Source organism: Rhinatrema bivittatum, chromosome 6, assembly GCF_901001135.1.
Source record: "Rhinatrema bivittatum chromosome 6, aRhiBiv1.1, whole genome shotgun sequence".
NCBI classification, from domain to species: Eukaryota; Metazoa; Chordata; class Amphibia; order Gymnophiona; family Rhinatrematidae; genus Rhinatrema; species Rhinatrema bivittatum.
In genome coordinates, this window is record NC_042620.1 from 252,551,880 (window position 1) to 252,577,840 (window position 25,961).

Below are 25,961 nucleotides of genomic sequence, written 5' to 3' on the forward strand. Positions count from 1 at the left end.
CGGGGTGTTGTTCCTAGCCTGTGATAAACAGGAACGTGTCACCAGGGTGCAGCAGGTCACAATTCGTAGGGACATGCCACTTCAAAGGCTTATTTCAGAATGGTGTCCATGCGCCGGTCATGTGTATCCCTGAGGGCCGTCCCCCCTTCCACCGGAATGGCGGTGCGCTTCACAATTGCGCTAACTATGGCGTCTACCTGGGGGCACGCCAGCTTCTCCTTGGTTGCCGGGTCTAAGGGGTACTTGCCAGCCAAGGCCCGACCCCCTTTGAATGAGGCCTCCGGCGTATTCCATTCCAGATCGATTAGCTGCTGAGCTGCTTGTAGGAGGGGAAAATGGTGAGACGTTTGGCGCAGGCCCTCTAACAGGGGGTTCATTCTAGGTTCCCCTGGGGCGTCATGGCCCGGGATAGCCAGCTCCGACAGGTATTGAGAGATCAGGCCTGGGAGATCCCCTTTCAGAAAGAAGCGCCTCATGGTCCGATATGGTTCAATCCCCAAGGGAATTCTCCCTCCTCGGGGGACTCGTCGTCTTCCTCAGGGTAATCTAAATCCCCATAAGTGGGGGTTCCGGGTGGCGAGTGGCCGTGCCTAGGCCTTGAGGGCCCCGGGGCCGGGTCATCTGGTACGTGTGGACCCGCTAGGGGAGCAGCCTGCATTGTGACAAGGGCATGAATCCCCTTGAATAATTCCACCCATGAGAGCGAAGCAGGATCTGGTCTGAGGGGTACCAGGTCTCTCGGGTTCCCCGGCTGCTCACCGCTGCCTGCTAGGTCCGGGGTGTTCCCTGAGGAACTGGCAAGTATGCTGGGCTGCGACCGGTCCTGGCCTGGAACTCCCAGGGCCTCTTCACATTGGGCACGTAGGGAGTCTGCTTCCTCGCCCTGTGTGGCTCTGAGGTTGCATGCCGAGCAGAGGCTTACACCCGATGCTGGAGGTGCCGGCTCCGCCGACGCATGGGCTCTCTTACGCTCCCATGTGCGCCTAGGGACGCTTATCAGCGGGCGACTATGAACGCGCGCCTAACAGTTGTGCGCTTAACTATGTGCGCCTAACAGCATGCGCCGAACGTGCACCTAACAGCGTGCGCCGAACAGCGTGCGCCTAATGCGCGGTGACGAACCAGGCAGGCAAATGGCGACCTCCGTGGCGGCTCTGCGAATCCTCACTTCCTCGGAGACCAACAAGAAAAGATGTACGCCTTACCTTGTCTTCGGCGCTTCCCGGTTGCGACCCGGGCGGTCTCCGGCTGCGGGGGGAGAGGGTGATCACCTTCACCGCCGTGCTCGAGGAAGTGCACCCGCTGCCTCTGGGCCGCGCCCGAACTCATCTTGCTCGGGGGCCAAGTCCACACCGGGACAGAGGCTGCCTCTGGGCCGCGCCCGAACTCGTCTCGCTCAGGGGCTAGGTCCCTGCCGCGATTCGGCCACTGGATCGAGGCACTTACCCTCCAAGGGACCACGGAAATCACCTCGGGAAACTCAACTGGGGGAGGGACCGAGTGGTATCACCGCAGGAGTGCGGGGCTCATCTTCAGGTAGGTTTCTTCTATGAATTTAGTCGTGTAGAATTTGGAAACACGCTCAGCGAGCATGAGGTAGCTCCAAACTGCTTTGGAGACGGAAATTACTGAGTTGCTGCACTTCCTGCGGGGGTATATGTACCCATGCTGACGTCAGATCCGTCTCCAACTGCTAGCATGAGCACGCTATACCCACTTGTTTTGAGTCCATCTGCTACATGCTAGGAAAAAAGTGTTATCTTATACTGCTGTCCTCCACATTTGATCCCATAGACATCCCCTGCTCTTCTGATCGCCTTGCCGTATGCCCCGCCATATCGGGAATAGGGGTGTATAGCTATGGTTTATTTTTATACACGCTAGGGGATCACTATAGAGCGCCTGGACCTATACAGCGAAGGAGCCCCCAAGCCCATCTTATGCAACACTGCAAATAGATAAGTCCAAGAGACTCTATCGAAGAGACGGCTGAGGGGGGATATGATAGAGGTCTTTAAGATCATGAGAGGTCTTGAACGAGTAGATGTGACTCAGTTATTTACACTTTCGAATAATAGAAGGACTAGGGGGCATTCCATGAAGTTAGCAAGTAACACAATTAAGACTAATCGGAGAAAATTCTTTTTCACTCAACGCACAATAAAGCTCTGGAATTTGTTGCCAGAGAAGGTAGTTAGTGCAGTTAGTGGAGCTGGGTTCAAAAAAGGTTTGGATAAGTTCTTGGAGGAGAAGTCCATTAATGGCTATTAATCAATTATACTTAGGGAATAGCCACTGCTATTAATTGCATCAGTAGCATGGGTTCTTCTTAGTGTTTGGGTAATTGCCAGGTTCTTGTGGCCTGGTTTTTGGCCTCTGTTGGAAACAGGATGCTGGGCTTGATGGATCCTTGGTCTGTCCCAGCATGGCAATTTCTTATGTTCTTATCGGTCCTACTGTGTCCCTGCAAGACATCCCTAACAGAATGTAGAATTCTTCTTGGCCCACCAACAGATTACTGAGTCTGTGCTCCAACTCCCAAAGGTAAGGTGGGCCGCACAACTGTTCTCCTTAATCGATTATCCCGGGTCTCAGTCTCAAGATGGCTCTTCCATATCAGCACTGTCTGGTCCCGCGTTCTGCTGTGAGGCATCGACCGCCCTTCCCTACACGCTGCCATTGGGGCTGACTGAGGGCAGTGGTTTTCATTGGCGTTTGTCCATCTGGGAAACGTCGACTCCCGCAGCCTGCAGGATGGGAAGGTCCTCCGCCACTGATTTAACTTGCGACGTTGCACCATGCAAGGTAAAGGCAAAACCCCAGGGAAAGACCCAGCGGTACCAGATACCCTCTCTCTGGAGAATCGCCTTTAGCGGTTGTACCTCCCTCCGGCGGCGCAGTGTAGCCGGGGCCAGGTCACTGTAGAGCTGCAGCTCGTGTCCTTCCCAACTTAAGGGGGACATCCTTCGGGCACAACGCAACAGATCTTCTTTAATAAGATAACTGTGGAGGCATGCAATTATATCTTTGGGTGCACTGCAGGGTGCACTTCCGAGGGCTCGATGGGCCTGCTCCACTACCACATCGTTGCGCCATGTTGGCCTCCCCTGCTCTGGGTCCGAAGCCAGTATCACCGCGCAAATTTTCCGTGTGACTTCCATCGTGATAGTGTATTCAGGGAGTTCTGGTAGACCTCTGATCCGTATATTCGATCTTCGCGACCAATTCTCAAGATCTTCTAATTTTAGGATCATTTCTTCCTGCTTGCATTGTATATCGGTAACGCGGTAGAAATCACCGCGACTTTCAGGACATGGCCTCCACGATCCCCTCCGCATCTTCCCACGCGGTGGCCAAGGGTTGCGCATTTCCTGGTGGAGGCCTTCCATAGTTGCGGGTGACATCATCTTTCAGAGAGTGGGATATCACTTTTTAGATCCGCAAACCATTTATTGAAGTCCTGTTTTTGTGAGAGAGGTCATGTTTGGGCTCGCAATCCTGCATAGTTGATGGATCAAAGCCGGCTGTTCCTCCTCTTTACACTCGGTTTGAATCCCTGCCCAGGGCTGCCAAAGCGATGAGCTTGCGGCATCGAATGACTATATGGCTAAATCAACCAGTTTTTGGTTTTTTTTTTTACCAGCCATGGTAAGGTAAGCTCTATGCTGCAAATGCGGAGGTTCGCGGAGGTAGCTTCGCTAAAGTAGAGGGAGAGAAAAATGCCTAGAAAATGCCCGCAGAGGAGGCAGAGAAACAGGGCTAGACGTCCATGTTGTTTGACGACGTCATTTCCTCCTCCATCTGACGATCTTAAGGTGGCTAAAAGCGTGGATAAAGCGATGGCAAAAAAACAGAAATATGCTTAGCTGCAAAGGGAGAGCCAGTCAGCGGAAAAAGGGGGGGCAATATTGTCCCTGTATAGGTTCCTCATGAGACCTCATTTGAAATAGTATGTATGTTGAGATACCTTGGAACCGTAATAGGAACAGGTGTATGAGCTAACCACTTTTGTTTTGAGAGGAAACATAAGTAGTGTGAATGAGAGTAAATGGGTGTGATCCTCTGATATAAACTTTTTACCACCAACTTAGCGTGTGGATTTTAGTTTCCTTTTCCAAAGGTAGCATGTCTTAGCTGACTTCTACTATTTTCTGTTTTTTTTTTTTTCTGACTCAAATTCTTCATGGAGACTTATTTTGGATATGGGAATTTCTGTCCATCCTCCTTATTTATCCCTTTTATAGTTTTTATGATTATTTATTTGAGCTCTAAGTACCCTCTAACTAGGGACTCAGTTACTTTCTGTTTTTTCTGTTCTAACAAGAGGGAGAGGTCCCTTCACTGAAGGCAACCTGTAGATTTTCAGAATCCAAAGGAGGATATCCTTTTGTGAACTGCAAACTGGTTAAAAGACAGAAAACAGAGAGTAGGATTAAATGGTCTGTTTCACAGTGAAAAAAGGTAAACAGTGGAATGCATCAGGGATCTGTACTTAAACGGATGCATTTTAATATATTTATAAATGATCTGAAAAGGGATATGATAAGCGAGGTGATCAATTTGTGGATGGCATAAAATTGTGCAGAGTAATTAAATCTCAAGCAGTTTGTGATAAATTGCAGGAGGACCTTGTGAGACTGGAAGATTGGGCTTCCAAATGGCGGTTGAAATTTAATGTAGACAAGGGCAAGGAGATGCATTATAGGGAAAAGTAACCCCTTGCTGTAGTTTAACAATGTTAAGTTCTATCTTAGGAGTTACCACCCAGGAAAGAGATCTAGATGTTATAGTTGATAATACATTGAAATCATTGGCTCAGTGTGCTGTGGCAGTCAAAAAAGCAAATAGAATGTTAGGAATTATTAGGAAGGGAATGGCAAATAAAATCATGGATGTCATAATGCTTCTGTATTGCTCCATGGTGAGACCACTGTGTATAATTCTGGTCATTACATCTCAAAAAAAGATATAGTTGTGCTGCAGAAAGTGCAGAGAAGAGCGACCAAAATAAGGGGCATGGAATAGCTCCCCCATGAAGAAAGGCTAAAGAGTTTAGGGCTGTTCATTTTGAAGAGATGACCGAGGAGGAATATGATAGAGGTCTACAAAATCATGAAAGGGCTGGAACAGGTTTATGTAAATCGGTTATTTACTCTCTCAGATAATAGAAGGACTAGGGGCATTCCATGAAATTAGCAAGTAGCTCATTTAAAACATTGAAGAAACAAATTTGTGGTTGACTGAGCTTCTTCTTAAGGAGTGTTCAATTTTAAGCTGCCTTCTCACGTGGTTAGACATTATAATATGGTTATGCATTAATATCTCTTTTGATGTTAACAGTGTGAGACATTGCTTTCAATCATTTCATGGGACTATTTTTGTGTATTAGTTTCATGCAGTTCTTTATTGTAGCATACTAACATTTTATTTTGAATCTCTCTCTCTATATATACATATATATGTATGAATAAAGAATTTTTGTAACAAATTTATTTCCTATTTTTACATCGTAGTCATTTTTGTTTAAGTGCTTTTGCCCCACTCTTTTTGGAGTGCATTTTTCATATATATATATATATATATATATATATATATATATATATATATATATATATATTTCTTGTATGCAAAGTTTACTGTTCTATGTAATGGCAGTGCCAAAAGTTCTGTATAATGACACTGTCAAAAAGTTTTAGTTATCTGTAAACCGATACGATGTGCAAACGGCTATCGGTATATAAAAACCTATAAATAAATAAATAAATAAATATATATATATATATATATATATATTATTTTTTTTTTTTTATGACATCACTATATGTGATGTTCAGAACCAATTCAGCCAGTTTACTATGTCAAAGCTCAGAAAAACTAAAATAGACAAAAATTAAACTCATTTGCAAGTATAAATCTTGCAGAGCCACAGCCTAACAAACTGAGGATAATACAACAAAACAATTTTATTTAAAATTCTTTCTTGAAGGAAGTCAAGTCCATATGTAATACCTAGTAAATATAAAATAGCTAAATGTAATTTTGTCCAAAACTCAAACTTTTATATATAATGGGGGTCCTGGACTGGTGTAGAATAAGTAAAGGGAAAATTAATAGGACAATTTCTCCTTTCTCTACCTTCTGCTCCACCAGACCTGAACCTATGGGAAATACCAAACCCATCTAAGGTTGGGTGGATAACAATCCCGCCTTTAAGACTGAAGATCCAAAAATGGTATCTTGTCTAGCGAGAAGATCCAACCTATAATGCCTTCAAAATGTCCCCAAGGAAGTCCATGTTGCTGCTTTACAAATCTCCACTGGACTTACTGAGCATCTTTCAGCTCACGACGAAGTTTGTGCTTGTGTTGAATGGGCCTTAATCATTTTAGGTACCATTCTATCCTGCAATAAATAAGCCGAAGAAATGGCATTTTTTAACCATCTAGCAATTGAAGTATTTTAAGCAGATTCTCCCTTTCGCAGTCCATAATAAAAAAACAAACAACCTCTCAGACTTATGAATATCCTTAGTTTTCACAAGGTAAAAATGTAAGCATCTCTTAACATCCAAAAACTTTAATGATTCAAAATCTTCCTTACAATCCCTCTTGTTAAAAGCAAGTACAACAAGACACTGATTAATATGAAAAGAAGATACTACCTTACAGGCCGATACAGTAAAAATTGCGGGAGAGCGCCTGCTCTCTCGGTGCATGCATAGGCCACTCTCCTGTGCGTGCGATTCAGTAAGTTAATTTATTTAAATTAGGGCCCGCTGTAAAAAGAAGCGCTAGGGACACTAGCGCATCCCTAGCGCCTCTTTTTGGACAGGAGCAGCGGCTGTCAGCGAGTTTGACAGCCGACACTCAATTTTGCCGGCGTCGGTTCTCAAACCCGCCGACAGCCACGGGTTCGGAAACTGGACGCCGGCAAAATTGAACATCCGGTTTTCAACCCGTGAGCCCATTTAAAATTTTTTTTTAAAATTTTTTATTTTTGGGACCTCCGACTTAATATCGCCATATTAAGTCAGAGGGTGCACAGAAAAGCAGTTTTTACTGCTTTTCTGTGCACTTCCCTGGCGCCGGCAGAAATTAACGCCTACCTTTGGGTAGGCGCTAATTTCTTAAAGTAAAATGTGCGGTTGGCTGCACATTTTGCTTTCTGTATCGCGTGGGAATGACTAATAGGGCCATCAACATGCATTTGCATGTTGCGGGCGCTATTAGTCTCAGGGGGGTTGGATGTGCGTTTTTGACGCGCTATTACCCCTTACTGAATAAGGGATAAAGCTAGCGCGTCGAAAACGCTCCACCGGAGCGCTCTGTACTGTATCGGCCTGTTAGGTAGAAAAGAAGGAACTGGCCTCAAAATAACCAGCTTTTTTATAAACCTCAAGAAATGGGTTTGACAAGACAAGGCCTGTAATTCAGAAATTCACTTTGCAGAAGTAATTGTGACCAAAGAGACTATTTTAAAGGTTAAATCCTTTATTGTAGGTTGACTAAAAGGCTCAAAAGGAGGTTTAGTTAATGCTTGCAAAACTAAATTTAAACTCCAATGAGGAAAAAAAAGCTCCGATAGGACGATATATGTTTCACCCCACTTAGAAAACGAGAAATATCCCTATGGGAAAAAAAATCAAACTACCATTAATTAGTCCCTGAAAGCAAGAAATGGCAGCTATTTGAACTTTCAATGAGTTTAAAGCTAAACTTATTCAAACCACACTGCAAAAAGGTGAGAATATCCCTTATTAATACAACCCACAGAGATAAATTCCTACTCCTACAAAATTCCTCAAATATGTGCCAATATGTGCCAACAGACAGAGAAGTAGAACCTTTTCTAGAGTGCAACACTGTACTAACCACCGAGGGTGAGTAACCTCTCTTTGCTAACCTTGCCCTTTCAATAGCCAAGCCAAAAGCAAGAACAGAGTTGGATCCTCCATCTCTACAGATCACTGATGTAGAAGACCCTTGACTGGTGGCAGGAGTAGAGGCTGATCAACTAATAATCTCCTTAGGTCTGCATACCATAGTCTTCTTGGCCAGTCGGGGGCTACCAGCACCACTAACACTCTTTCTTTCTTTCTTTTCCTTAACACTCGAGCTATTAGAGGCCATGTAGGAAAGATACAGAAGCTTGCATCCCTTCCAGCTCTGTTGAAAAGCATCTATTGCTTCACTCTTTACATCTCTGCAGCGACTGAAAAAACTCCTTACCTTTTTGTTTTGATTGGAAGCCATCTGATCTAACTGCTATGGCTCTCATTTCTGCCCTATCTGCAAATAGGCCTCCTGACAATTCCCATTCTCCAGGATCTATTACTTTCCAGCTTAGATAATCTGCCTGAACATTGACCTGGCCTATGTGTTGAGATGTCAACTGAAGCAGATGGTTCTCAGTCCAAGCAAACAAGAGATCTGTCTCTTTCAAAATACCTTGACTGTGTGTTCCTCGCCGCTTGTGTAGATAAGCAACTGCTGTTGCATTGTTTCATAAAACTCTCACTGTCTTACTATGAAGATGACTCTGAAAATACAACAGAGCCAGTCTGATAGCCCTGGTCTCTAGACAATTTATTGACCAATGTGCCTCGCTCTGGCACCAGAGACTGAGCATAATGATCTTTGTAATGTGTTCCTCAGCCTAACAGACTGGCATCTGTTGTCAGAAGCTCCAATCTGGGCTTTCTAAAGGCATATCCTTCTGTAAGTTTGAAGAATGTATCCACCCTTTTAGAGACGCTTGAATCTCGCTGGATAATGGAAGACGCACCTTGTAACCCTGAATCTGTGGATTCCATTTTGAAAGGAATAAAATCTGGAGAGGTCTCATGTGAGCTCTTGTGCAAGGCACTAATTCCAGAGTTGAAGACATTGAACCTAAAAGCTGCAGTTGGATCTTGCTGAACTGAAAAGCATTTCACCTGAGCACACAGCTTTGAAATTCTTTTCTGTGGAAGGTATACCATACCAGCTGCGGAATCAATTACAGCCCCTAGATGTCTAACATCTGGGAGGGTTGCAAATACCTCTTTGTAAAATTGATTACCCAACTTAATTGTTGCAGTAATGAGACTACCGTCTACGTCGATATTACCCCTTCGGAATATGATTTGGCCCTTTATAACCAATCATCCAAACAATGAATTAAAATTCCTTTTCTTCTTAAAAAGGCAGCTACTACAACCATCACCTTTGTAAAAGTTCTTAGCGCCATTGCCAGTCCAAAAGGTAGGGCAACAAACTGAAAATGTTGGCAGATTATACAAAAACAGAGAAATTTCTGGAATTCTTGCTTCATTGGGATATGAAAATAAGCCTCTCAAATCGAGGAACGATAAAAACTCTCCTTTGCGTATTGAAGCTATGACCGTGCGAAGAGATTCCATATGGAATTGAGGGATGTATATATTCTGAATTACCTCCTTTAGATCCAAAATAGGTCTGAAAGCCCATCCTTTTTTGGAATCACAAAATAAAAAGAATATCATCCCTTCTGATGCTCCCTTACTGGAACTGGGTGAACTGCCTGCAACTGAATCAATTTGTTCAATGTCCCATAAATTGCGGCAACCTTGACATGAGAATGGGTAGGTGAGATTACAAAATGGTCTTTTACCAATCTTCTTAATTCTGGGGTGTAACCATATTGGATTATATCCAAAACCATTGATCTGAAGTAATGTGGATCCATTCTCCAAGAAAATCCTGTAACCTACCCCCAAATAGGCTCCCCTAGAAATGTGTACTATATGAACCACTGGTAGAGTGGGTAGCATCACCCCTTGGTCTCCTTGTATCACAAAAGGGCTGAGCTCTACCTTTACCTCTAGAAGGCTGAGGCATTGCTTGCTTGCCCAGCCTATATCTTTTAGATTCCATAAATTGACTACAGCTTCTATAAGGATGAAAACTGGGTATGATCTTATCCTCAGGTAATCTCTGAACCTTTGGATCCCCTAGATTCCTCATTAAATGATCCAGTTCCTCCCCTTAAAGGTATTTACCCTTCAAAGGTAAATGAGAAAGTCTAGATTTTGATAATGAGTCATCAGACCTGTTTCTTAACCAAAGATGCTGTCTGACTCCCACAGTAAGAGCTAAAGACCTAGCTGAGATTTAGATGATGTCATTTAAAGCATCAGATAAATAAGCCGTAGTTGTCTCTAGCTTTGCAGAACTTGTTACCTCAGACAACTGCTGAATCCAACGGAGCAGAGACCTAGCAACATAACTAGCACAAACTGCTCCTTGTAGCACAAACCTGCAGAAAAAAGATTAAGTTCTGCCTTTACCTTCCTATCCTGAGCATCTTAAAGGGAAGCGCTTCCTTCCACAGGAATAGTAATCGTTCTAGGTACTGCTGCAGCTATCGCATCAACCTTAGGTTGCTGAAAAAGTCAATCCAGTACCTTAGAAGGCATTGGATACAATCTATTAAAAGTTCTAAGATGCCTATATCCAGCTTCAGGAGATTCCCACTCGGCTATAATCTTAGCCTCAATCTCTGTGCAGAGGAAAGGTAGATACTATCTTACGTGTGCCTCAGGTTTGGATCCCAACTTGGAGCCTCTTCGTATTTTTCTTCTTCAAGGCACAACGCAGAAGAGATCTGCAAAATTAATACAGACATCTCCAGATAAGTTCTTGGAGGAGAAGTCCATTACCTGCTATTAAGTTGACTTAGAAAATAGCCATTGCTATTACTAGCAACAGTAGCATAGAATAGACTTAGTTTTTGGGTACTTGCCAGGTTCTTATGGCCTGGATTAGCCACGGTTGGAAACAGGATGCTGGCCTTGATGGACCCTTGGTCTGAACCAGTATGGCATGTTCTTATGTTCCTCTTTAAGAAGCAACCTGATCTGTTCCTACTCATCCTCTGCTGAATGAATCTGAATGAATCTCATCTTCCTCCTCTCTCATCCTCTATTCTTAAATATTCCGGACAATCCAAAGCCAGTGAAAGGGACTCAGCTTCATCTGAATCCAGCCTCTCTCTTTTGAGATTTAAAAACCTCAGCAGCTGAAGAATCACCCTGTACATATTCTGCAATATCATCACAATCTCCTTTGTAAAGCATAAAATGCCTGATGCAAAAACCTGAAAAAAAAAATCAGGCAAAAAGGCCCCAGAGCTGGTACTGGGAACATCCTGTTTAGCCTTAGAGAGAGGATCTATAGCCCAGGAACTAATTTGGGAGGTTCCTGGCTTAAAATGGGACCTTCCCTTGTTGACGATGCTCCCAGCGACTCAATCAAGATGGCCACCGCATGTCAGCCATTATAAATGGCTGCTGCTTATGGCTCTCCGGTGGCTGAAGCTGCGCTAGGAGGAGGCTTTTGCTTACCTGAAGCCGAAACTTTCACCAAATCTGGTGAATCAGATTTACTGCGGTAAATGAACAAACTTCCTTCAGAAGAACTGCGCTTCGCACCGCACTTGCCGCAGTGGCAACCTTTCTCAGACATTGAGAGGCTTTAAGGCAACTCCCGGCTATGACAGAGCTAGTAAAACTGCTCCCAAAGTGCAGGTAATCTAACTTGCAACAAAACGGAATTAGAGAGCAGGAACTCCTCCTTGCCGATAAAAGAAATGGTAAAGGAGAAAACAACAGATTATTGTCGCCAGAGCTTGCTTCACTGCAGGAGCAACATCCACAGGAGCATGGTCCAAATTTCTAGCCACTTCAAAAATAGTAAGGCGACTAAATCTCCTAACAAATCCTCATTCTTTCTTTCTTTTTTTTTTTTTTGCTATAATAGCTGAACTCCAGCTCCCATCCAACGGCTGGAGGCAGAGAACACTGGCTGAATTGGTTCTGAAATTCACATGTATTCTAGTGATATCATTAAAAAATATATATATAGAACGCTACCTCCATATGTGCTGGATGAGAGGATATACCCATAGGTTCAGGACTGGTGGAGCAGAAGGTAGAGGAACTGGGTTTAAAAAAGGTTTGGATAAGTTCCGAGAGGAAAAATCCATAGACTGCTATTAATCAATAAGGAATAGTAGCTTGAGATCTATTTAATCATTGGGTACTTGCCAGGTATTTGTGACTTGGATTGACCACTGTTGGAAACAGGATGCTGGGCTTGATGGACCCTTGGTCTGACACAGTGTGGCATATCTTATGTTCAATGTTCTTATGACTTACAGTCATCCATAGGAGGAGGAGGAAAGAAGGGAGAAAGGAGTTGGGATGGATCCCTTTAAAAGGCCCATGAATACCTGCTGGAGATTTGGAGGAGTAATAGGAATATCATTCTGATATTTGAGGGGAGAAAAGGAGTATACCTGGTGCCATTTGGGTAATGTAAGGAAACTAAGGTCAGAGGAAAAAACTACACGGAGTGAGAGAAGATAAATGGCTGTGTAAAATGGATTTCACCTTTTAATACTTCAACATTGGGAGGAAAATATGGAGCTTGTCCTAAATCAGTGAGATGGGAGAAACAGATTAAATTTACTTATGTAAAAGTGATATTTCAGGTTTTGTTTTTTTTTTTAATTAATTTGCACAAATTTCTACAAACCTGATTTCACTTTGTCATTATGGGCTATTGTTGTAGATTGAGGAGGGGGAAATGCATATTTATTTTAGAATAAGCCTGTAATGCAATAAAATGTGGAAAAAGTGAAGGGGTCCAAATGCTTTCTGAATGCACTGTAACTGTGCGCAGTATGGAATTCTCTCTTCTTTTAGCTGCTACGTTTGTCCCAAGCTCTTGGAAAATCAGAATACTCCTGCCTTCATACTCCAATTCTGATCAAGCTATATGCTTGAAAAAGTGGCATTTTATCCGCATAATTATCGCTGGTCTGAGTCTACTCACATTTTCATTGTAAGCTCCCAACCCCTGAATGCATTCAAATTTAATTGGCAGTTCAAGTTGAATCTTCAGCTTCTCACATACTCACCTTAAATCTTGATCTTTAACACTCTCTGGAATGCCAATAAAGAAAAGTATTTCTGCAGCTTCAGTTTTCTTGATCATTGATTTTACTTTCTAGGTATTTCATTCTTCTTTTCCAAAGCTCTTATCTGTCTTTGTAAACTTTCAGCAGCTTCTTCACGCTCAGCTATTTTCCCTTCATTCACTGATATTCTGTTATTTTGTGATATTAGTATTTCTCTAAACTCATCCATGGTTGATTGAAATTTCACCAACTTTTCCCTTTAAGATTATATACACAGTTTAGAGTGTTTGCCAGCTTCCGCTCTCATTAGCACAGGTTGTTTCTACCCTCAGTTGCCATTTTGCATTCTCTATAAGTTTCTCCACTGTATTTTCCATGTTTCATTGCCATATCTAAGTTTTCTTCACTATAAAATTTTCATCTACCCCGCTGCTTAATATTCAGCATAAACTGAATCCCCGGAGCCCACTGTTTCACACTGTTAATAAAGGTTCAGGGGAGCTCACAAAGCACCAGTCTCCTCAGCTAGTCCATCTGATTGTTTTGAAAAAGAAAAGCTTAAATTTCCCTCAGCCGCCTCCCCTCAAAATAATTCATGAGGCTGGAGACAGAGATAACTGGCCCTAAAAATGGACATTCAGTAGGTGAGGTCTTAGAGGGTTATCTGCTATCCAGTGGTGAGTCTATGGACCTTCCTGGCTTCGCTGGCAACATTATGGGCAGGCTGCAGACTACAGTAGCCTATGAAGATAATTTGTTCTAAGCCTGGTTTATATTTTGCTCCACAATAATTTTCAAAGGAAAGCCTTCTTATAACAATTTTGCTGAAATATATTTTTGGACTATCTGTGATGATTTTCAGTATGCTTCACTTAAAAGAACTTGATCTTACGATAACTAATTTGATATTTGTTAATATTTCTAAGATTGAAAAAGTGGTTATGGATTATGTAGGGGTATCCATGTTCCTTATCAGTAACAGTGTATGTGGGGATTGCAATGTAGAAAGGAGTTTTATTATTTGTATAAGTCATTTCAAATGGGAGGTGTTTTGTAAGTTCCACAGGCATCTAAAAGAAGGAACACTAAAGTGCCAGGCTTGTGTTGCACAGAAAGTGCATTAATCCTTTAAATACCAAAGAATAGATAGAGTGGAATCATTGAATTCATGATCACAGGATTCTGGGACATAAAATATATGGAGAGCTGATATCTTTTAATCCATCTCAAGTCTGCAACAGTAGAAGACTATATGCTACAGTACAGAATGAAAGGAAGAATGCCAAGGAATGCAACTAGTTCTCTTGAAAAAGATAGACTCCTATCAGTGTCCAAGTTAAGATGCTTTTGCAGTCGAAAGAGGAAAAGACCAGTGGTTTAAAGTGGAAAATGAATCCTGGAACAGTAGTTTGGGGAAAAAAAAAGATAGTGTTGTGATTTATGGTGCTTTACTGCTAAGGGGTCTACCACTGGATAAGACTGGCCGGATCCTTCTATAAAGTCAGCTACCAACTAATCAGCAGAGTCTAGTATAGCTCCAGAAAGAAGAGAAAGCTACACCAGAGGTTAAGGAGATAGAAAGATGTGCCAACTATGAAGAAAGGCTATTAATTATCCCAAAACAGCACCAAGCCAAGAGGGGCAAAAAATTCCTAGCATCTATAACTTGAAAAACCTGTCTATACATTTGGATTATTATATCCTTCAATGGGGACCTTGCTGCTTCCCACTTTCCATGACCCCCCCCCTTGAGAGTTTCCCACCATAATCAACCACAAACAAAGACAGTCTACTTACTTGAGCCAGGGAAATGAAAAGAATTATGCTAAAGGGACTGCTGAAGACATGGCCAGAAAATGGGGAGGGTGGGGGCCTGGACACTTACAGTATCCTAAAGTTCTTCAGCTATATGCTTGAGTCCTTGCAGAGACCTACAGTCCAATGAATAATGAAATCCTGTTTCAGCTGGTGGGATCCTTATGACTCCTGTAGGTTACTGAAGGCTAGTCATCTCCCACCAGGGCACATCACAATTTCAAGGAGTTTCATGGATAGGTGCCTACTACTACTTCTTTGATCTGACTACCAAGCCTGTGGTACTGCTGTGGAGGTTTGTTTTGGAAGGCGGGAAAGGTCCTTTGCAGTCATGTAGGAATTTTCCACCTGAAACTGTGGCATCATTGACAGCTTTATCAATATTGACCTCCACTCCCTTGTGGATTCAACAGCATTGTAATATGCACAGCAAATCTTGTATTTTTTGCTGTCATGCCTGTTGTAGCCATAGCGGAAAAAAAATGCTTATGTAAAAATGCAAAGAAAAAAGGCTTAAATTTCAAGACAACCAGATCTGTATATATAATTTGCTAGGTTTGTGTGAATTGGGTGTGTGGGTTACAACTAACACACAGCAAATCAAGTGAGACAGGAAATTACAATTCAGTATTGGACAAATCAAAAATCAATACACAGTTTTAACTATACATGAAATTACATCAGTAACATAACCATCTATTAACTGCACAAAATGCTGCTGCTACCAAACCAGGGACCCTCAAGTGGGCAACACTAGAGTAAAAAGATGGGCCTCAAGTAATTTTTTGAACCAAAGGTAGTCAGATTCTGTTCTAAGGACTTCAGGGAGAGTGTTCCATAAAATTGGCCCATGTGCGGACCAAGATGGCCGACACATAGGACGTGTGGAAGGGTCTCTCCTCTCTTTGGTTCCTGAAACTTTACCCGTTATCAATTGCCTTTACTATTCCTGGATAATGCCTCACACGAAGCGTAAGGCTCGATTAAAAGAAAATATTACCTCTAAGGAAGACAGATTACAGCAGCCAAAGATTGAAAGATTCTTCGACTCTACCCCGAAGACGCCGGAGGCGAGGGCCGCTGGGACAGCAGTGCAGGAGCTCAGTTCGCTGTCCATGGCCAACGAGATCTTGCTGAGCCCGGGGGCTCCCAAGACACTGACACCTCCGAAAGCTCGTCCGGGGGAGGAGCAGAGTGAAATATTGCGGGCTTTCCCGGAGAGGAAAGAGACTCTGGCATACTGAAACGGACAAGGAGGACGGGGTTTCGACGCCCGGAGAAGCTGGAGGAGCGGCGGGAGCCGTGGTTACCTCCACACCGAATCATCACAAGGCCAGTCCAGCAAGGAACATCGAGGAAATTACAGCGCTTCAAAATCTGGTACAGTTACAACCGAAAATGGCTTTTTCATTGCAGAAACCACCCGTAGTTACTTTAGAATCTCTATGGAATGCTATGACCTCAATCGAATCTGCAGTTACAACGTTAACTCAAGCATTTTTGGATCTTAATAAAAGAGGGTTGCAGGTAAAAAAAAGTAGCAAAAGAAAATCAAGAGAAAATAGGAAAATTAGAGGAAAAAATCAAAACAATTGAAAAGGTTCAGGGTAACTTGGTAAAAACGGAGACTGTCTCAGAAAGGAGATTTGAAAGTATTGAAAATTCATTATGTTTTTTAAATCTTTGAATAGTTAATTTCCCTGTTGTAAAGAAAATGTTACCTTTGGATATGTTTAAAGAATATATGGAGGTTTGTTTAAAAATCCCAAAAGAAATTACTCCGGTAATTACTAAAGTATTCTTTGTTTCAAAAAAGTTATTGCCTTCTGAATCAGTGGAAACACCTGATCAACCCTCTATGAATGTGTTGGAATTGATTGAGTTATCCATGCATACTGAAGTTAAATCAAGAGGAACATTGCTGGTATCCTTTGCTTTTGAACAGGACAGAAATTTGGTCTTAAAATTTTTCTTTCGAAATAGAACTGTTCAATTTTATGGGCAAAATATATGGATATACCCGGACGTGATCCGTAGTACACAAGAACGAAGGAGGAAATTTATCCATATGAGAGAAGAATTGATTAATAGGGGTGCTAGTATGACATTAAGATATCCCTGTAAATGCCTTTTGAAATATCAAGAGGCTAAATATATTTTTCTAGAACCAGAACAATTAAGGGATTATTTAGATGGGAAGATTTGAATTTGCTGTAATAAGTAAGGGATAGTCCTAGGTGTTTGGTTTAATTTCTATTTGTTTTCATGACTTTGAAGAGCTCTATAAATTCCTATCTTGGTCCAATATTTCCTGATAATAAGAGATCCATTGGAATATTGCATGTACAAGTTTCTATTCATTTGATGTAAATGTTTGAATTTTCTATTTCCTTGTTGATATATGATGTAATATATCTAAAATGCATAAATAAAAAAAAAAATTGGCCCATGTATTTTAAACATCTGAGATTTAGACTCTGCTAAATGAGCATTTGTTGCCAGAGGATGTGGTTAGTGCAGTTAGGGCCAGATCTTAAAATCTACGCCCGATTTTATAACATGCACGCGCTGCCGCACGCATGTTATAAAATCCAGGCTCGGCGCCTTGCGCGCGCCGAGCCAGAGGGGAGCCCCGATGGCTTTCCCTGTTCCCTCCAAGGCCGCTCCGAAATCGTTTGAGAGATGAGTGGTATCAGAGGGAATGCAGAAATATGCGTTGTGACCAGTTGATGAGAAAGGCGCCTGACGTCTGAGTGAGCTCAGAGAAATCGAATAAAGTTCTTTGTTTTTTTTTTTTTTTTGTACCATGTTGCAAGAGATCCACTTTAGTGAGACGTTTTAGTGAGAATATGTCTTGAGTTACCATGGTAGTCAGTTTCCCTTTGTAGGAGCAAAACTGATGTTGAATTTGTCTGGCTTGGAATAGTCAATTACGGGCAGATAATTGAGTGAAGTGAGATGGATAGTCAATGAACTTTTTCCAAACTGTGAACTGCCTCTCCAGGAGCCAGATACTTTTTTTTTTTTTTTTTAACTTTAAAAAATCATGGAAGTCGGATTCCATGTGAATCCTGACCATCTTTCCCTTGTTGGGAATCGTGAAGGATTATGTGCAGTGTGAACTTGTACGAACTCTATAGAGCCTGTGTCTGAAATTCGTTCAGAAGCTGTGGTGAGAATTATTTGATGGCCCAGGGAAGGTAGGGGTGAGCACGTTGAAATGTCAACGGGAGTAGTCACCAGTCCCTTTTTTTTTTTTTTTGCAGGCAAAGGAATGTGAGTGGTCAATGCCTGAGGCCGCATTACAGGCGGCGGATACATGTCCCAGAAACAGTTATGGTCTGGCGGGTTGTCACTGTAGTACTGTGAAGAAGAGCTGTAGAACAAGTTGAGAGAGTTAATGCTCTCTGGTGAGGTAGAAAGCCTTGTCGTGAATATTACGATGTAGGCTCCTATGAAGTGCAGTTGAATAGACTACAATGCTGACTGCTTTCTTTCCCTTTTTTTTTTGTGGATTAGGAGTCCTAGATTGTCTAGGCCAGAATTGTCTGCAAAGATTGCCTCTTGGTAGTATTGGAATGGATGGAACCGGGAAAAACTATCGTCTAGATAGGGAAACATTACTCCCTCAGACGACGAATGGTGCGGCACTATTGGTGCATAGTATTTGGGGAAACTCTATTAGAAGAAGTAAGACCACATAGAAAAAACTTGTATGGGAAAGTGGTTGCCCACCTGGAGAAAATGAGGTAACACCAGGTACTGAGGTGCTTCGATATGTAAGCATATGCCTGTTTTGAAGGCAGTGTGACCCCCATGGATGAAGGAATGAAGAACGTTCTTGAGAGAAGCCATTCCGTATCTATTTGTATTATTATTTGTTTGTTTTAGATTGGGAATAAGAGGGCAACTTTATCCCCGAGGTAACTAGGGTAGCCATATGATTTCAAAAGACCCGACTAGGGTTTTGGAGGTTAAGGATCCGAAGGATGCCGCGGCTGGCGAGGCTTTCTAGTGTGCTGATGTGGTGCGTGTTGCTGATCAGCTTGCTGCCTCAATGGTTGATAAGACAACGCTTATAAGCAGAAGGTAATTTCTCTTTTTTTTTTTTTTAACCCTCGGTAGAGGGCCGAGGCTGAATATTAACGCTATGATAAGATGGACGGAGAGAGAAGATATGAAAGGGACTTCTGGTTTTTTTTTAAGCTTAGTGACCATATAGGTGGAACTGATCTCCGAATAAATTGTCTGGAGGACATGGGAATATGTCCAGTAGTCGTTAAACATCATCACATATGGTGCTAGAACTGAACCATGGAAGGTGGCTGGCTGCCAGGTAGTTGCTGAAGTCCTAAAAGAGACTTCCAAACTACGGAAACAACAAACGGAGTTCAGGAAGTGTTTCCACTTTCTTGAGGTTAGGGTATTGAGTCAAGGCTTGTTAGAAAATGTGGTTCTTAGAGCCTGTTGAGCATTATGATGCAAAATGTGGTGGTTAGCATGGGGGTTTATGAGCCCTTCTGAAGAAAGACTTTACCCATTTTGCTTCCTTTGGAACATACCCCTTTTTTTTTTTTTTTTTTTTAAGTTGTCCATTGAGTTATGCTCAGAAGGCAGTGTATTGGAATGGGTCCTGGAGCACGAGACATTTGCATCGTCGACTCAATCAACCCGGTTGAACTTCTAGGTGATATTAGAAATAATTGGAGGATCCCACAAGGGATTCTTTCAGGGATATTCCCGTAATGCTGTCCACTGGGAGTTGTGGTAGGTTATTGGTTCAGCAGGAACCTCCCAACTCTAAGATGCTCCCAGCCACGTACGTGGAAGTGGAATGCAGCTGGTGTTTATAATAGTCATTGCCCGACCTATATTGACTGCATAGGTGGTATACATGCTGAAGGACAAACTGGGCTTCAGTATGCCCGTCTACATCGGCATTTTTTTTTTAATGCACAGTAGTAGGCTTTGAACTGGTTTGAGGGGGCATCCTTGTTTTTTTGTTTTTTTGCAAACACCTTGGCATTAGTAGGCGTTTGGTGGGTATAAGCGCGTGTACACACCTGGCACCTGCATTGAAGCTCTGGCACAACTGGTGCCCGTGCCCTGTTTGGCGTGCTCATTGAGCCCTGTGCTCACAATCCAGCAGTGTGGTGCGCACTCCCCCCCCCCCCTTTTTTTTTTTTTTTTTTTTAACACACATACACGCCTTGGTGTCAGGAGGCGCTTGATGAGCACAATTGTGTTTGCACGCTCTACAGCCGCAACGATGTCCTGGCGTGTCTGGTGCCCCTGCCAATGCTCCGGCGCAGTCGGTGAGCCGTGCGGTTATATGCCAGCTTGTGTTGTGCCTCACTTTAATATGGCTATGTATTGCATTGGCGTGGCTGCGACAACTGTGTCTATGTGTCGGTGGCCGCTTCAATGCGCCGACATCGCTGACAAGCATTCCCCTGATGAGACACTACTCAACTAGCAATGTAGCCTACTCCGCTCCCATTACCTTTCCTCCTCACCTATAACCACTTCCCCTGCCACTGCCCCATTCCTGGCCCAGGTCATCGCCCCGGTATGATGCCTCCGCAGCCAAGTATCTAAAGGAATCTGTTATGCTTGAATTACTTATTTATATTAAATGTTAATTTAGCTCTCCATGCTAATCAATTGAATTTGTACTATCCTGCATTACTATTAGGTACATTTTGTTAAATGTTTTTCTCTCTCGCTTAAATATCCCGAATTGTACTCCCTGTTCATTGTAACTTTCTCTCATTTAGTTAAATGGTTCCCCCTAGTTCTACTGTAAAGCGGTACGATAAGACTTGTCTTGAGCATCGGTATATTAAAAAGAATTTAAATAAATAAATAAATGCGTCAGTGCCAGCGTTGAAATCTCTGCGCTACACTGCCCGTGTCGACGCTTCAGTGCTCCGGCACTGCATTTATGTGTGAGCGCAGCAGCGGTTGCGTCGATGTGCCGGCGCTGCAGTGATTGCATCGATGCACCTAGCGCCAGTGTCTATGTTTGGGCGGTCCCGCGCCCGCATCAATGCGCCGGCGCCAGGGATGTCTCGACGCTCCGGCGCTCATATTGACGCTTCGGCGCTCCATCTATGCCTTGGTTCACAGTTGTCTGCGGCGATGCGAAGGCTCACCTGCACCCGTATTGATGCCGTGGTGTGCCGGCGCCCGTGTCAGTGGATCGGCACCCGCATACTCTGGCGGGAATTTTGGGCATTTGTCCTTGTGGCACCGGCGTGGAAAACTGAGTGCACCGGATTTTAAATCAGGAGGCCGACATGGATATGCCCTAGCTTCTGTTGGTCAGCCCACGATTGTTTTCCTACAACCCCTCCCCCAGCCTCTACTCTGTGCCAGCCCTGTGAATCGGGGGGTTAACCGAGGAGGTTTGCTGAGGCAACCATCGTCCGAAGGGGGAGGGGTGCCCCAAGATGTTGCACTATCGCGTAAGGGTAGGCTGCTGAGGAAAACATTTTTTTTTTATCTTCTTTATTTCTTGTTTCCTTTCTTCTTTATGAGTATATAGAGATATACATATAGAGATGTTTTTGATTCTTTTTTTATTTGAAGAGAGGAGACGAAGAGAGCTAAAATTCAGATTGAGGAGTCTGAGGTAATCCTGTCATGATACAGGAGGGAGGGAGTACCTAGTTAAAAGTCTTTACTAGACTTTGAGAGCTCCGCCACCTAGTGGCACGGAGGACGTATCCATACAGCATGGCTAATTCAGCTGCTTATCTACGTGAAAATATTTATTTGCTTAAATGTATGAAATTTTCAATAATGTTTCAAAATTTTTTTATGTTTGATGTTTCTTGGTGAAAAGTTTACATCTCTTGCCTGGAATTCAAGGCGTGTAATAATGCTTTATGTTAATCCATGAAAATTTAATAAAGAGAGAATAAAAAAAAAAAAAAGTTAGCTGAAAAACATGAATAAGGCAGGCCAAAAGAGAATGCGAGAAGAAACTTGACAAAGGAAAAACAAACAATTTTTCAAGTATATCAAAAACAAAAGAATTGTAAGGGAGTTAGTTGAACCACCAGATAACTGGGGGAAAGAAGCACTCACAGAGGACAGGCCATACCAGAAAAGCATCAGGTCCAGATAGTATTTATTCCAGAATTCTAAAACTCAAATGCCATTTTTAAAGAGTGCTGTAGGGGTGGATCCACGAAACTAAAAACCAGCAAGTTTGATCTGTGCCAGGCAAAATGGTAGAAGCCATTCTTAAAAACAGAATCATTGGTCATATGGATAGACATGGCTTAATGAGGGACAAACTGCCAATATAGACACATTACCCATATAAGTGACCTTCATATGGCAGACAGCTCCAAAAACAATAGTGAACAAAAAAGCATATTTGCTCTAAGTTTTCAGCCATTTAATGACTGATTTCATTTTCTTAGGGCATGCTTTTGTCATCCCACCGAAAATCGTTCCTTAGGACTCATAATTAAAAAAGAAATAAAATTAAAATAAACTTTGCCTTCTATAAATTTCCCACAAGTCTACTCATGTATAGTCACATAAATTGGTATCCACTGGGTAAATGCTGTGTTACAAGTACATGTGAAGTCTATCAGTATCAGAGGTACAGGGTGTTCCAGGAGGCAGGAGAGTTTGGCAAAGTGGGTCTCTGCCATTTTGCCCACTTCATTTTTCACAGCCTTTGTGCTAGTTTCTGCAGAAATATGCTCCTTTCCTGCTGAGACAAGAATGACAATTGCAGGGAAAAAGATGTACTGGTGGGATGAGAAAATTTAGGAGGAGATGCAGTTTTATAGCCTGTAACAGAACCTAGCAGTGGCTATAGTCTACTGCACATCCCAAAGCTAACCCAATGGTTTTGACTACTGGAAAAGACTGGAGTAAAAGCCCCTTCTCATCTTCCTTCCAGAGATGAATTACAAACATACTTCTCCCATGCTTTGCCCCTCAACAAAAGATCCTAGTTACCTGTCTGAAGTAAGCTGTGGTGAAGTTGCCGCCCTCGATTGCCATATCACCCAGCATCCGTTTTTGATTAGCTTTCTTCAGGATGTTCTCTTCCACTGTCCTCTCACTGATCAACCTGTAGGATAGTGAATATTTTACTTGTAAGTTCTTGCATATGTTACTATAGCTCAAACAGTTCAAACCATATAGCACGTTTATAACAGAAAATCATTAACATTTTCACACCTATGTCTCTGGCTTTTTACTCTTCCCTCCTCTCCATTTCAGTTTTTCTTTACCTGTTTTCATCCTTTCTTCTCTTGAAACACTTTTTTCCTATAATTGTATTGTCTCTATATTTGTCCAGTCCATACAGATGCTCCCTATCCCATCTCCTCCAGTCCATCCTGCTCCCATCAATCTTTCCATCTTCCTCTCACTCTAAAACATTCATTTTTCCTCTTGCCCTTCACTTCAACACTCTCCTCTTGCTTTCTTTCTCCATTTTCAACAGTTTTCTCATTTTCTCTCTCCCTCCACCTTTCTAATACGTCCTCAGTTTCTCCACTATTTTTACCCCTTTCTCCGGTTTCTCTCCCTTGCATATTACAGCAACCTTTCCTTCCTCAGCTGCCTTGTGCAATGAGAAACCACTGGACTCAGGCCACCATGGCTTCTCCTCAGCCAGTAGGCCCAGACAGATGAGCTCTGCTTAGAACTCAGGCTGCTGCAGTTCCTCGTCCTTCAGAGGGTTTGGTGAGATGAGCTTCTCCAAGGTTGTATGTTTCAAGGGCTCCCTTAAACATGATGGGCTCTGCCCAGACTTCATTAGTTCCTTCTCTTGAGATGAGTATTTCTTCCTCGTCAATGCATCTACTGGCAGAAGATTAGTGAGGATCCTCACACGATGTCTTTGACATGAAATATGACCTATGCTCTAGATGTATGAAGGCAGCTTTACTGGCTGTTCTATCTGATTTCATCGCCCTTCTGTGAAAACATGCTTTCTGCTATCCTTGGACAATACTTGCTACAGGTAACTAACATTCATTTTTCTTAATTTGTGAGTTACTGTAATTTTATAAAAGCATATAGTAATTTTTACTGGTGTTAATTCTGTGCAATGTTTTTTTTTAAGTTCATTTTTTGATTGACTTTAATGTACTTTGGTTTTTTTAATTTGCTATTGTACCTTGCCTTGAGCTGCTAAAGGAAAGACGAGTAATAAAGTAAAGGAAAATTAGTTCTTACCTGTTAATTTTCGTTCGTGTAGTACCACGGATCAGTCCAGATCGTGGGTTGAGCCTCCTGTCCAGCAGATGGAGACAGACTAAAACTGAAAAGGGTATCCCATATCAGGACAGAGCCTACCCTGCAGCCCTTCAGTATAACCATTGTCAAAGCAGATAAAAACTAAGATAACCCAGACAAGCAAGTAAACAAGACTCAAATGAGTAACAAACGAAACAATTATCAACAAGGAATGGACTCTGTAAGATAGAGTTCTTGCATATCCTTGGTCATCAATACAGATGCTTCTGGTGTCCGTAAGATAATGATAGGTGATATTCATCCAGAGACCTATAGGATAAGCTTTGAGCGGGCGGCAGAAAAAGAAAAGAACCAGGGAAGGGCGTCTGGACTGATCCGTGGTACTACAGGAATGAAAATTAACAGGCAAGAACTAATTTTCCTTTCCCTGTACGTACCTGGATCAGTCCAGACCGTGAGATGTACCAAAGCTTCCCTAAACCGGGTGGGATCGAGATAGTCCTGCTCGAAGCATCTGCCGCCCAAAAGAACCAAAAACTTGGGTGTGCAAATCTAGACGGTAATGCCGAGCAAGGGTATGCAGGGATGACCATGTAGCGGCCCTGCAGATCTCTTGCAGAGAGACCGAGAGACTCTCTGCCCACGAAGTAGCCTGAGAACGCAAAGAGTGAGCCTTCAAGCCCTCAGGAAATGTCCGGCCTTGGCAAAGATATGCCGAGGAAATGGCTTCCTTCAACCACCGAGCAATAGTAGTCTTGGAAGCCTGTTTGCTCCTATTTGGACCACTCCAGAGGACAAAAAGATGATCGGAGATTCAAAACTCATTGGTGACTTGAAGGTAGCGGAGTAACACGTGTTTCGTATCAAGCCGGTGAAGATCGCCCCCAGAGGGACTCACGACGTCCTCCGGAGAGAATGCGGGAAGCTCCACTGACTGATTAACATGGAAGGAAGAAATGACCTTCGGCAAAAAGGAAGGAAAGGTCTTGAGAGAGACTCCCGCATCAGAAAAACGCAGAAAGGGCTCCCTACAGGACAGAGCTTGAATCTCCGAAATCCGTTGAGCGGAACAAATAGAAACTAAGAAAACCGCCTTAAGCGTAAGATCCTTGTAGCCCGATGGAGAGGTTCGAATGGAGCCACACAGAGAGCCCGGAGGACTAAATTGAGATTCCAGGACAGACATGTGGGAAGGACGGATGGTCGCAAATGTTTGGCGCCCTTCAAGAACCTAATCACATCCGGATGAGACGCCAAGGTGTGCCCTTCCACTCGACTGAGAAGAGAACCGAGAGCGGACACTTGGACGCGCAACGAATTGAAGGACAGCCCCTTGGAGAGACCATTCTGAAGAAAGGAAAGAACCACGGAGACCGGTGCCGAACGCGCAGAGGCACCCGATTCCGAACAGACATTCTCAAAGACTTTCCAAATGCGAACATAAGCCAAAGAAGTAGATGGCTTCCGCGCCTGGGGGAGAGTGGTAATCACGTCCTCCTTATAGCCCTTGCGCCTCAGACATCTCTGTTCAAAAGCCAGGACGCTAGACAGAAGCGATCCGCCTGGTCCAAAAATACAGGACCCTGCCGAAGCACATGAGGGAGATTGCCGAGACGAAGAGGCCCGTCCAACGCCAGGTTGACCAAATCTGCGAACCACAGCCTGCGGGGCCATTCGGGTGCTACCAGGATGACTGGCCCCTTGTGAAGTTCCCACGAGAGGCCATGGAGGAAACATGTAGAGGAGGGCATCCACTCCCTCCGAACAGTGCTCCAACAGCTGTTGGCTTTGGAGTTGCTCAAAGTTGCCATGAGGTCCAGGTGTGGGGAAACCCACCTGCCGATAATCAATTCCATGGCTGCGTCCGAGAGCTCCCACTCTCCCGGATCGAGACGCTGGCGACTGAGGAAATCGGCTTGCATATTCTCCTTGCCTGCTATGTGGGAGGCCGCCAGGCAATCCAGGTGATGCTC

General features: G+C 43.3%; 1 protein-coding gene across 1 annotated transcript in view; it reads right to left on the reverse strand.

Moving 5' to 3' along the window:
• The window catches only part of SRCAP (Snf2 related CREBBP activator protein), an 845,719-nt gene that overhangs the window by 91,899 nt on the left and 727,859 nt on the right, over positions 1-25,961 (reverse strand). The window contains 1 exon segment of the mRNA XM_029606814.1: positions 22,738-22,852. Within this exon segment, the coding sequence (XP_029462674.1) occupies positions 22,738-22,852 (115 nt within the window).